General features: G+C 34.8%; 4 protein-coding genes across 4 annotated transcripts; all 4 read right to left on the reverse strand.

Moving 5' to 3' along the window:
• Window positions 1-222: 222 nt before the first annotated feature.
• LOC132162166 (uncharacterized) lies at window positions 223-1,211 on the reverse strand. The gene is made up of 3 exons (XM_059572429.2): window positions 1,122-1,211; window positions 683-1,009; window positions 223-587 (listed from the first exon to the last, which is right to left on the reverse strand). Exons 1-3 carry the CDS (start codon window positions 1,189-1,191, stop codon window positions 424-426), a joined length of 561 nt encoding a protein of 186 aa, XP_059428412.2. The 5' UTR covers window positions 1,192-1,211; the 3' UTR covers window positions 223-423.
• A 2,537-nt stretch (window positions 1,212-3,748) lies between these two features.
• Window positions 3,749-4,981, reverse strand: LOC148583490 (uncharacterized). Its single transcript, XM_088511437.1, has one exon. It carries the CDS (start codon window positions 4,979-4,981, stop codon window positions 3,749-3,751), a length of 1,233 nt encoding a protein of 410 aa, XP_088367563.1.
• Window positions 4,982-5,038: 57 nt separating this feature from the next.
• On the reverse strand, window positions 5,039-6,205 carry LOC132162457 (uncharacterized). Its single transcript, XM_088511438.1, has 2 exons — window positions 5,461-6,205; window positions 5,039-5,319 (listed from the first exon to the last, which is right to left on the reverse strand). The coding sequence occupies exons 1-2, from the start codon at window positions 6,203-6,205 to the stop codon at window positions 5,039-5,041; spliced, it is 1,026 nt and encodes a 341-aa protein (XP_088367564.1).
• Window positions 6,206-10,523: 4,318 nt separating this feature from the next.
• On the reverse strand, window positions 10,524-11,416 carry LOC132162522 (uncharacterized). Its single transcript, XM_059572755.2, has 3 exons — window positions 11,327-11,416; window positions 10,882-11,208; window positions 10,524-10,798 (listed from the first exon to the last, which is right to left on the reverse strand). Exons 1-3 carry the CDS (start codon window positions 11,394-11,396, stop codon window positions 10,656-10,658), a joined length of 540 nt encoding a protein of 179 aa, XP_059428738.2. The 5' UTR covers window positions 11,397-11,416; the 3' UTR covers window positions 10,524-10,655.
• Between the last annotated feature and the right edge of the window lie 1,425 nt (window positions 11,417-12,841).

Here is a 12,841-nt window from a genome sequence, read left to right on the forward strand (position 1 = left end):
AAATTTTAATCGGATTAACCGCATGAGCATTTTTAGAAATACATGTAACAATTATGTGCTAATTAATGTTAGTTTAATAGATCCTCTAACTCAATCATGCATATATGGTAGTGGCATTAGAAAGAAAATAATAATTGAATTGTGACTAGTTTATTAATTGAGAGTTGCACTGCAGATGATTAATATGAATTATAATATCCATTCACAATAAAAATAGTCAGACGAGTAATATCGGTACAAAGATCAATATTCACACAGTAGTTCGTAATGAACTATTTTTTGGAATGCAAATTTAATTTAAATCCCATCTTTATTCAAGAACAGAACAAATTTCACTCTTCTGTCTCCCTACTTCGCCAATATTTCTCATCCAGATACACATATTTCAGAGGAACATGGTCTTGAAGAACTCACGCCGCGCATTTACGCATATGGGGCGGAGGCAGCAGTTGCTGGTGGATAGGCAGCAGGAATGGGGCCATAGGCAGCAGGAATGGGGCCATTGGCAACGCCAGAGCTCAAAAGCTCGCCCATTGCACGGTGAGGGTTGCTGCGCTGACGCACACAGAGATTTGGCAAAAATACTCCTGCATGTGACAAAATACGTACCATATAATATCACAAATCAGAAAACCAATCATGACCAAATTAAGTTTTTCACTGAGTTTGGAAAAATTCTTACCTTCGCCGGCGGCCAAGTTGAAGTAAAGGTCAACAATGTTGGGGCACTCATGGTAGCAAGCTGGGGAGCAAAGCTTGGCGGTGAATTGTGGCTCAAGAAGGGCATCAGATGAAATACCAATCATGTTCCTGTCAACCCCACATGCTTGAACGCATTGGTCGGTCTCTATGTACTCAGAAATTTTCTCAACCAACACCTCCGATGACCTGCATTGGTACGCCACGCGTCCATTGCTGGCCACCGAGGTCTCCAACAAACACCTTTTACCCAAAGACGCTACCGAAAACGCACAGACACTCTTTGGCAGATCCTCGCATGCAAGCTCAGCTGCACCGGCCCAAATATCCAAATATATTAACAAATCATTCAAATATCAAAACAATTGCAAAATTTAAGGATATGAAATTCTTCACATATATATATATATATATATATATACCTAACGCTGCATTTAGGAAGAGAGAAGAGAGGAACAGAACCAAAGATAATTTTGACATGAAAGCTGCCATGGTTGGAATTAATGTGTTTTGCTTTGAGATTTCTAAATTGAAACGTTGTGTTTTGAGGATATCAAAGACAAAACACATGCAGGGGTAGCTTTGTTCTGTGAGAGACTTGTGATGTTGGAGGGGTGTATATATAGGTGAAATCAAGGTGTGAGGAACACAACAGAAGAGGAATCTGTGTCCTATTTTTAGGAAACTCACCGCCATTGAAGGCTCCTACTCTTTTCTTATTGCTCCGCTAAATTTAACCGGTCTCTATTTAAGTTAAATTTATAGTAACTATAAACTCATTTTTGGAAAACTTGTCCTTGGTCTCTCGGAAATATACTCATACGTGTCTTTCTTTCATTCCTGATGTTCTATTTGCTTCCGGATTCTGCTCATATATATTTGCTTCCTTAAGAATGTTCCAATAATCCAGATTCCATATTCTGCTCATTTTTCGGCCTTGATCAGATTCACAGCAAATAATATTCCAGGTTAATTTAATTTTTACAATATATATATATATATATTTCACCCCAGATGCAAGTAGTTCTGTTGTTTGAGATTAGAGTAGCAGACGGGGCTTCAAATGAAAGAAATTAGGGTCAAACCAAGCACAAGGGAAATGCTATAATAAGAAGGAGGTTTGAGGGCTTGAGGGTAACCGGTCGAACCAAAACAAAAGTGTTGTGGCAGGTTTTCTAGTGGAAAATCGATTTCAGCCAAATCCCCTTTTTTCAAAAGGATGAGAGTTCCGATCTCATTCTACGGTCGACTCGGAGCGTTTTCAATCGTGAGTCAAGCTGACCCCACACAAAACTAAGAAGTCCAACATTAATTGCCCAAGCTAAACTAAATAGAAGAACTCGGTTCCTCATCTTGGATAGGATTGGATCAGCACCTTTGAGCTACTTACATATTAGCATTAGCAACCGATTATCCGATCTCTTCCTTAGCACAAGCGCTAAGCGATAATAATTCATTTTGGAAAAGCCACTGTGAAAAGGGGTGCTTCAGATCAAAGCTTGTTCTGATAGCATATAATAGCAGCAGAAACTAAGAATTGAAGATTGAAAAGAGAATTCAGGAAGAGAGAAAAAAAGAAATAGGGAAGAGAAAGTCTCTAATTGCCCCAAATAAGCAAACAGAGAAATAACTCTGAAAGACTTAAATTTAATTGATAATATAAACTGAAGTTAAAAAATAACAAAGACTAGATACATTTATATAGGATAGGCACCTCCTAAATTAACAAGAAAAATGAAAAGCAAATCTAATTGGAAAAGGAAAACAAATCCTAATAGGAAAATGAAAATAAATCCTAATAGGAAAAAAAACTCCAATCCTTATTGAAGAAGGAAAACTAAAATACACATGCATAATTAAAATAATAATTTTCTCAAATTTTTCCTGCATCAGTCTCCCCGAGTTGGAAAAGAATTCATCATCAAATTCAAGTCATCTTTGCCGGGTTTGAGATAATCCGTATGATGGTTCTTGCCTCAATTCTTCGGATGACTAATCAATCCCTTCAATCCCTCTCTTCAAAAGTAAAATAATGTAACATCTCGATATAAATAACACTCCCTTAATTATCACAAGAATGTGAGTATCGTTTTGAAAATTCTTTCCAACAAGTTGAGATAATGCAATCTCTACACGCACTTTACTTATTTTCTCCCCTTCACGTGCTATGAAAATCTCCCAAAAGGGATCAACGATCTCTTCTGTTTTAAACATAATATTCTCATCTACCAAGTAAAATTGATCAAAACCACCATCATCAAGAAAATTTGATAAAATATTGTCTATCCCAAGAAAATCCACTAAACAGATTTCTTCAACCTCCAAATTAAACCCTTCAAATTTAGGGCTTTAATCAAACACGTCATAGTTATTATTTTCTTCAATAAAATTTTCAGTATTAACCACAAAACTTACCTCCTTCAATAAATCCTATTCGTCAGGATAGATGTCATAGATCGGTGGAGAGACCTATTCTACAGAAAAATCTTGCTTAATAAATTTATCTTCCTTCTCCACATGAGATGGATTTGGTAGATGGGCTTGAGACTTGTTAACAATAGTTAAGGATGTGAGAGTACCATAAATTTTTGAAAACTCAACTCTAAAGCCTAAGTCTTCATGCCACTCATCCTGAACACATTGTTCCCGAACCAGAATAGGCTTGTGATACGGGTTCTCGAAATTGAAGTTTGAATTGCGACCGTCAATATCGCAATACATCTCCAAGTTTTGCGCCGCTAGACGCTGGATTAACTCAGCAACCTGCCTCTGCAAATCTTCAATCTAGGGGCGGAACTAGGATTTTAGGATTGGGGGGACGGACTTATAGAATACATAAATATATAGATATATATAGTCTTTCTTTATAGGTGTGTATTTATGCTAAATAAAAACTGAGAACTCTTAAATTTAATTTCATATTAAATTGTACGACATTACAAAAGTTGCATGTCTATAGAATCATCAGAGAAAAGATCAAGAGAGCTTTCTTTTACTATAGACATGTACAAAAAAGATCAAAAAAAAAGAACATAGTTTCTCCTTCAAATTATGCTCGACGACGATCTCTAATGGAATAAAATTCATCCATTATCATCTCTGAAGTGAAATTCTTAGCAATTTCTTTCTCAATATAAACTACCAAATGGTCTGCAAGAAACTTATCTTCCATTCTAGTACGTAATCTAGTCTTTACAAGTTTCATGGCAGAAAAAGCTCGCTCTGTAGTCGCAGTAAAAACAGGGAGAGTCAACACTAGACGAATCAATCTGTCAATCAAAGGATAGATCTTTGATTTTTCTGAAACTGCCAATCCTCTGCATAACTCAGATAATGTAGACATATTCTGAAAATCTTGATGCTTTGGCACATCAAGCTTATAATGCTGCAACTGAAATTTCAAACAAATTTTTTCTTGCTCGGTGAAATCTCGAAAATAAAATTTCTCAGCTAACTTACATATATCATCAATCTTAAATGATTTGTATGCATCTTTAGGGCTTAAAGCGACGCTAAGAATGAGGAGTTCCACAACTTGCTCATTAAATCTATTTTTCAATTCTTGTAACTGGAAATCTATTGCAGCAGTAAATATATCAACTCTAAAATGATGCTCCATTGTTGTTGGAGACCCTTCATCTTGACGACAAGATCTACCTCGAGCTCTAGTGTAATGAGCATTCATATCAGGAATATCAATATCATTTTCTTCACAAAATGATTTAACAGTAGTAAGCAAAGGCTCCCACCCATCATCTCTCATCTTTTGAATGAGTGATTGTGTAGTTGAAACTTGACTCATGGCATTTAAAATGTCTAGTGACTTTTGTTGCAAAGATTGGCAAAGCATATTTGTGAGTCCCATAATTTCTTTCATCAAATGCAATATCAAAATAAATTCAAATGATGTTAATATCATGTAAGCCGCTTCAGCATCACCACGTTGAGAATAATTAGCTCCCTCATTTGAGATCTTGTTGATAACTGAACAAGTTGCACCATACATTCTTATCATGCTACAAACAGATTGATAATGAGATGACCATCGAGTATCTCCAGGTCGTTGCAAAGTGCCAATTTGGTTTATCCCCCTTCCAGTCTCAATTGCATTAGAAGCAACCAAATTTTCAATTTCAACAGCATAAATAGATTGCAAGTCATCATAACGTTTAGAAGAACCCCCAACAATATTAATAATTGAAGTCAACTGGATAAAGAATTGATGAATGCGCTTGGCTTCTCTAGATGCTGCAACTAAAGCTAATTGTAGTTTATGAGCCATGCAATGCACATAATATGCATAAGGACAATCCCTAACAAATAAAGCTTGTAACCCATTTCATTCACTACGCATATTACTAGCTCCATCATATTCTTGGCCTCGAATATTTTCAATTTGGAGATTGTAACGAGAAAGAACAGCACATATCTCTTTTTTCAAAGTTGATGCAGAAGTATCTTTAACATGCACAATATGAAAGAATCGCTCCCTAATAAAACCATCTTTATCAACAAACCTCAAAATAATAGCCATTTGCTCCCTTTTTGTTTCATCCCGAGCTTCATCAACGAGAATGCAAAATTTGGCATCCCCAATTTCTTTTCCAATCGCATCCCGCACTTTATTTGCAATGATATGTAGGATTTCCTTTTAAATTTTGGGTGATGTATATTTGGCATTTTTTGGAGCATTTTCCAAGACAAGTCCAGCAACATCGTCATTATAGCTTGCTAGGAGCTTTACCAATTCAATGAAGTTACCTTGATTTTTCGAGCCAGAGCTTTCATCGTGACCTCTAAAGGGACATGCTTGGAATGTAAGCCATTGAACACTATCTATAGAGGTTTTGAGCCGCAACTGATTATTCTTTGTTTCTTGTAATGTTTGCTTTTCAACTATCTTGTCAATATGCCCTGACTGATTCATTAGATCCTCACAACATTTCACGGCAATATTATGTGGTGAATTTGGATCTTTCCCCACATGTCTCATTAAAGAACTATTCATCCCATCGCTTGCCTTTTTTAAATTGTTAAAACCTTTCCCTATAAATGCATCTGATCCTGGACGACCTGTTGGTTTCTTAGCAAAAACATAGCATGGAAGACAAAATATAGCATCCTTTGATTTTGAGTACTCCAACCAAGTTGAATATGTCTCAAACCAAGAGGCTTGAAATCGGCGACGATTATTACCCATTCCTGAATATGGATATTCCGAAAGCTTGGGTTGACATGGTTTGGCTTTAATATAAGCACGTCGAATGTTATCTTGTAAGTTAACAGGGAATTCCCATATTTGTGGACGTAATCCTGGATCACGTTGCAAAAAGGTAGCATTCATTTCTTCAAGTTGAATTCTTGGACATTTGGAGGGAAGCTCATTAGTCACTAAAGCCTCGAGATCCGTTGCTAAAGGTCTCTCTAAATGTGTACAAGTACTAACTTCTGATTGACTCGCATCTTTTTTCTTAAAGAATGAATCAAGTGTTTTTGGCTTTCCCATATTTCTCTTAACTTTAAGAAAAATTATGGATCAAGAATTAACCTGAAAAATATCTAAAAGTATAAGATTTTTGTTTAGAATTTCATTATATTTCTTATTATCACTAACAAGTGAAGAAATGCCAAATAAATTAATAAATTCAATCCTATCAAATTAACCCACAAAATCTAACAATGAAAACTAAAATAAAAAAATTGTATAATTTTTCTATATCAAAATACTCATTCGATTCGAAATCTCATGGCATCATAAATATAGTACAAACTACTAGCAAAATAAACTAATCATAATCTCTAGGGTCCAAAAAAAAACGTACCTTTCAGCGTGATACCTCGTTCTTGCCTTCCCAAAACTGGTTGTGTCTTACCATGATGCGACCTAAATTTGTCAAAACCTATTTATCAAAAAAAAATTATTAAAACCTGATCACATATCACATACTTTTGGCATCTCATTCTCATCCATGGACCATAGTCATGTGACTCAACTCCACTCTTAGCTACCAATTGAATATTATAAGATCATTAGATAATTACAATTTACACTTTATTATAAAACATGTAAGCTGAAAATTCCAATTGAAGGCTAAGCTTAGAGCCTCAAACAATGGAAATTTTTTAAGCTCACATCCTCACACAACAAGTCCATTTTATTTTATTTATTTTATTTTTAAGATCACATTCTTTACTGGAGTCTGAATGTAATAATGATTTGCATTTTCCAAGTTGACTATCTTTTGAGTTGCTACCAAAATTCACAAAATTTGACAAAAATCTAAGGGAAATAAAGGCACTAACTCACCTATAACAAAATTAAAGAATAAAAATAAAAACAACACGTACAAACCCAAAAAAAAAAAAAAAAAAAAAAAAAAGCAATTTCACGTGATCACTCTTAGGCACTCACTATTACCAAACAACAATTAACAAAGTCAAAGTGGGCAAGTGGCAAGTCACTCACCAATCACCATTCACCAACAAAAGGCAACAATTAGCAAAAAAGACAAACTTCTTGAAACTTCCTATAATCCTATTCAGACTATTCAGTATTCAAATAAAAAAACTGCACTGACCTCGTGCTGGCGACAATGGCGAGGCAGACTTTTTTGTCTCTTGCAGTTTCACTTTTGCTTATGCTTTAAAGTTTAAGCCTTTTCAAATGCTTGAGACCGAGAGAGAAAATAAGAGTTTTGCAGAAGCCAGAAGGTCACGCACACGCACTCACGCCGCTCACCAGACTCCAGTCGGCAGTCAGCCAGTCATCACACACCGACACACGAGTCACACGACTTTGGCCTTTGGGCTTCACCGCTTCACAGCCTTCACGCCTTCACCAGTTCACCGCTTTAGTTTACCAAAAAATCAGAATCTGATTTTTTGAGTAGAGATAAAGAGTTGCTGAGTTGCAGTCTTGCAAAATGCAGATATACATTGGCAAAAAAAAAAAAAAAAAAAGCTTACAACTTACAAGCATCTTCAATCTTCCAACTTCCAACTTCCAAGCTTTAATTTTTCGTCAAATGGATGATGGATCTAAGATTGTAAGAGAGATTCGCGGCTCAGTCACAAACTCACAGACTCACACAGTGCACACTTACATTCTAGAGACAGTAGAGTGGTTTTGAAAGGTGAAGAGAGATGAGAGAACTGAGAAGGCTTCTCTGAGAAGCTTTTGTTTTCAAGGGGAAAGGTCGATTTTGTGCTTTTTGTTCTGATGCCAGGCTGCCAGCAGATGATGCAACAAAAAAGCTTAAAACTCCAAATTAATTTTAGTTCTACTAGTTAGAAACGAACCAGAGAAAAAGGAACCAGAGAAAGACTATATCGTTTATGGCAAATAGAAAGATTTAATTTTAGTTGGGGTGAAATTAAAAAAAAAAAAAAAAAAAAATTAAAGAGGATAAAAATATTATTTTGGGGGGACGAATTTATAAATTTAGGGGGACAAATTTTTTAATTTAAGAGACAAATTTATAAAATATACATATTTAAAGAAAAATATCAAAAAATTTGGGGGGACGAACACGTCGTTCCGCCCCTGCTTCAATCATCACATCTTGTATACTGCGCTCACGGTAAGGGACTTCCTCCTTCGAAACCTGTCCACGTTGACCACGATCACTAGTCATGAAAAACTAATGAAAAAATTCATCCCAAGAAGACACTAAGCTTTGATATCAACTGACGTCGGGCAGAACTAAGATTGTTCTGATAGCGTATAATAGCAGCAGAAACTAAGAATTGAAGATTAAAAAGGGAATTCAGGAAGAGAGAAAATAACAAATAAGGAAGAGAAAGTCCCAAATTACCCCAAATAAGCCAACAGAGAAATAACTCTGAAAGACTTAAATTTAATTGATAATATAAACTGAAGTTGAAAAATAACAAAGACTATATACCTTTATATAGGCTAGGCACCTCTTAAATTAACAAGGAAAATGAAAAGCAAACTTAATTGGAAAAGGAAAACAAATCCTAATAGGAAAATAAAACCCCAATCCTTATTGAAGAAGGAAAATTAAAACACATATGCATAATTAAAATAACAATTTTCTCAAATTTCTCCTACATCAAAATGACACATTGTGAAGGTTGATAGAGACGAACTCCTAATTCTCTTGCTTTAGCGCGAAAGAAAGGTGCCTACTCTTTATCCTCAATGGACTCAAGGACATCGATAAGCTAAACCAATTAGGCATTAGATTCTATATATCCTACATGCACCTAGCTACAATATATATATATATATATATATATATATATATATATATATATATATATATATATATAAAATTTATTTTTTACAATGCTATGAAATTGTTCTACGTACTTAAAATTGTTCTACGTACTTATGTCTTCTCATTCTTTTCTGTATTTTGATTTTTAAATTTTACAGTTTTTGTTGGAATCAAATTAATTTGTTGTAGCTTTGCAAATATGGTGAAATAAAAGAGAAAGAAGTTCTCGGCACATACAAACTTACGTCCACATTGTTTAAAAACCTTATTATAGACCACATTAGACTGCCTCATCAGAATCACTTTGAGATCGATGATTCACCTTAATTTCTCCCATGAATTGCTAAGGATTCAATAAGGCCAATATCGATTCCTTGAGCTGTGTCAGTTGGAACCAACTACGTACGTAGCATCTACGTCACGATTTCAAGTATTGTATACATCATTAGTCTGAAAAATTTGTTATAATTCGATCCGAGAATAGAGATTCTTAGTAAAACTGAGGATTCTCAAAAAAAATATAAGTGTGTTATCCATAGTAAACTTTCATTAACCAATCGAGCTACTCCAAACTTCAATTTTGATGTTTCTTCAACCACAATTTGATTCCAACTCAACCTTAAACCTAGCTAATACTTACAACAATTAGGTTTGACATTAAATTTGTCAATACTAAAAACCTGTCAATATTCATAAAGTAAAATGGGGTTACAACTTATATCTCCAATCACCAATTACAACTCTAGCTAGCTCATGAATATGTGGAAAATTTCAAATATACTTCTACCATACCACAAGAGACGTCCCATGAGGACTCCTTTAGGTCCCGTTTCCTTTAGACCTAAAACATAGCGTCAATCACTTGTTATAAATATGCGTGAGGATTTTTTGTTAAATTCTAATAAAGGGGTGTCAAATTTTCAAAATACCCATAATTATTTGTATAAAAAAAAATGTAAGGATTTAGGAGTTGGTCAGAATTTAATAGAATTTGCAAAAATACCAACATCTGAATCTTTATTTATTTATTTTTTTTTAAATAATGCTATTTTGAAAAGTTTAATGGATTTAACGAAAAATCATAGCAGATTTGTGAAATTGAAAAAAGATTGAAAGATTGATAAACTAAATTGACACTTTTTAAAATTTAAGGGTAGACTTTCAAAAGTGAAAAAAATATCAGAAATGATAAGTGAAGTTTTTTCTTTTTTTAAGAATAAAGTTTTCATTTAAATTATATTAGAGAACATTTCTGCAAATCGATTGAACTGAAATTTTTTTAGCGTGAAATTTTAATCGGTTTAACAGCATGAGCATTTTTAGAAATACATGTAACAATTATGTGCTAATTAATGTTAGTTTAATAGATCCTCTAACACAATCATGCATATATGGTAGTGGCATTAGAAAGAAAATAATAATTGAATTGTGACTAGTTTATTAATTGAGAGTTGCACTGCAGATGATTAATATGAATTATAATATCCATTCACAATAAAAATAGTCAGACGATCGAGTAATATCGGTACAAAGATCAATATTCATACAGTAGTTCGCAATGAACTATTTTTTGGAATGCAAATTTAATTTAAATGCCACCTTTATTCAAGAACAGAACAATTTCACTCTTCTGTCTCCCTACTTCGCCAATATTCCTCATCCAGATGCACATATTTCAGAGGAACATGGTCTTGAAGAAATCACGCCGCGCATTTACGCAGATGGGGCGGAGGCAGCAGTTGCTGGTGGATAGGCGGCAGGAATGGGGCCATTGGCAACGCCAGAGCTCAAAAGCTCGCCCATGGCACGGTGAGGGTTGCTGCGCTGACGCACACAGAGATTTGGCAAAAATACTCCTGCATGTACCATATAATATCACAAATCAGAAAACCAATCATGACCAAATTAATTTTTTCACTGAGTTTGGAAAAATTCTTACCTTCGCCGGCGGCCAAGTTGAAGTAAAGGTCAACAATGTTGGGGCACTCATGGTAGCAAGCTGGGGAGCAAAGCTTGGCGGTGAATTGTGGCTCAAGAAGGGCATCAGATGAAATACCAATCATGTTCCTGTCAACCCCACATGCTTGAACGCATTGGTCGGTCTCTATGTACTCAGAAATCTTCTCAACCAACACCTCCGATGACCTGCACTGGTACGCCACGCGTCCATTGCCGGCCACCGACGTCTCCAACAAACACCTTTTACCCAAAGACGCTACCGAAAACGCACAGACACTCTTTGGCAGATCCTCGCATGCAAGCTCAGCTGCACCGGCCCAAATATCCAAATATATTAACAAATCATTCAAATATCAAAACAATTGCAAAATTTAAGGATATGAAATTCTTCACATATATATATATATATATATATATATATATACCTAACGCTGCATTTAGGAAGAGAGAAGAGAGGAACAGAACCAAAGATAATTTTGACATGAAAGCTGCCATGGTTGGAATTAATGTGTTTTGCTTTGAGATTTCTAAATTGAAACGTTGTGTTTTGAGGATATCAAAGACAAAACACATGCAGGGGTAGCTTTGTTCTGTGAGAGACTTGTGATGTTGGAGGGGTGTATATATAGGTGAAATCAAGGTGTGAGGAACACAACAGAAGAGGAATCTGTGTCCTATTTTTAGGAAACTCACCGCCATTGAAGGCTCCTACTCTTTTCTTATTGCTCCGCTAAATTTAACGCGTCTCTATTTAAGTTAAATTTATAGTAACTATAAACTCATTTTTGGAAAACTTGTCCTTGGTCTCTCGGAAATATACTCATACGTGTCTTTCTTTCATTCCTGATGTTCTATTTGCTTCCGGATTCTGCTCATATATATTTGCTTCCTTAAGAATGTTCCAATAATCCAGATTCCATATTCTGCTCATTTTTCGGCCTTGATCAGATTCACAGCAAATAATATTCCAGGTTAATTTAATTTTTACAATGCTAAGAAATTGTTCTACGTACTTATAATATCTTCTCATTCTTTTCTGTATTTTGATTTTTAAATTTTAATTTACAGTTTTTGTTGGAATCAAATTAATTTGTTGTAGCTAGCTTCGCAAATATGGTGAAATAAAAGAGAAAGAAGTTCTCAGCACATACAAACTTATGTCCACATTGTTTAAAAAGCTTATTATAGACCACATTAGACTTCCTCATCAGAATCACTTTGCGATGGATGATTCACCTTAGTTTCTCCCATGAATTGCTAAGGATTCAATAAGGCCAATATTGATTCCTTCCCACGTGTCAGTTGGAACCAACTATGTAGCATTTACATTGAAAATTCAAGTATTGTTTACGTCATTAGTCCCCAAAAAAAAAAAAAAATTGTTAAACTTAGATCCAAGAATAGGGATTCTCAAAAAATATTAGGTGCTTCATCCACATTAAACTTGGTCATTAACCGAGGCCTCAACCGAGCGACTCCAAACTTCAATTTCAATGTTTCTTCAGCCGTAATTTCATTCCGGCTCAACCTTAAATCTAATGCTTACAACAATCACTACAACAAAAAGCCTAATTAGTAATGTTTGGAATATGGGACATTTTCGGAAAACGTTACTAATTTGAGGCATTTTACTGTTTACACGTCTCTATTCACGTGTAAATAGCATGTTACTGTTCGAACGTCCCTAATTTTAAAAATATTGGCATTTCAAGTTTGTGTTTATAACAACCATCAATGCTTAAAAACTTCAATTTTTTCCTGTTTCACTCACACATGTACATAACACTAATTTTTTTTTACAAAAAAAAAAAAGGCTGGGTGGATGTGTGTTTGCTGCCAAACCGGCAGCCACCACTCTATTTTTTAAAAAAGAAAAAAGAAAAAAGAAATTATTTGAATTTATTTTATTTAAAAAGTAAAATTAATTTGAAATTGTTTTA

Source organism: Corylus avellana, chromosome 10 (genome assembly GCF_965113065.1).
Source record: "Corylus avellana chromosome 10, dhCorAvel1.hap1.2, whole genome shotgun sequence".
NCBI classification, from domain to species: domain Eukaryota; kingdom Viridiplantae; phylum Streptophyta; class Magnoliopsida; order Fagales; family Betulaceae; genus Corylus; species Corylus avellana.

Bases quoted from the DNA above. Each gene is read 5' to 3' on its own strand.
- LOC132162166 (XM_059572429.2), bottom strand. From the start codon at position 1,191: ATGGCAGCTTTCATGTCAAAATTATCTTTGGTTCTGTTCCTCTCTTCT. The intron at 1,010-1,121 runs GTATATATATAT...GGGCCGGTGCAG, and splicing joins CTTCCTAAATGCAGCGTTAG to CTGAGCTTGCATGCGAGGAT. The intron at 588-682 runs GTAAGAATTTTT...TGTCACATGCAG, and splicing joins CAACTTGGCCGCCGGCGAAG to GAGTATTTTTGCCAAATCTC.
- LOC148583490 (XM_088511437.1), bottom strand. From the start codon at position 4,981: ATGGCTCATAAACTACAATTAGCTTTAGTTGCAGCATCTAGAGAAGCC.
- LOC132162457 (XM_088511438.1), bottom strand. From the start codon at position 6,205: ATGGGAAAGCCAAAAACACTTGATTCATTCTTTAAGAAAAAAGATGCG. The intron at 5,320-5,460 runs GTAACTTCATTG...TTGCAAATAAAG, and splicing joins CTCTGGCTCGAAAAATCAAG to TGCGGGATGCGATTGGAAAA.
- LOC132162522 (XM_059572755.2), bottom strand. From the start codon at position 11,396: ATGGCAGCTTTCATGTCAAAATTATCTTTGGTTCTGTTCCTCTCTTCT. The intron at 11,209-11,326 runs GTATATATATAT...GGGCCGGTGCAG, and splicing joins CTTCCTAAATGCAGCGTTAG to CTGAGCTTGCATGCGAGGAT. The intron at 10,799-10,881 runs GTAAGAATTTTT...TGGTACATGCAG, and splicing joins CAACTTGGCCGCCGGCGAAG to GAGTATTTTTGCCAAATCTC.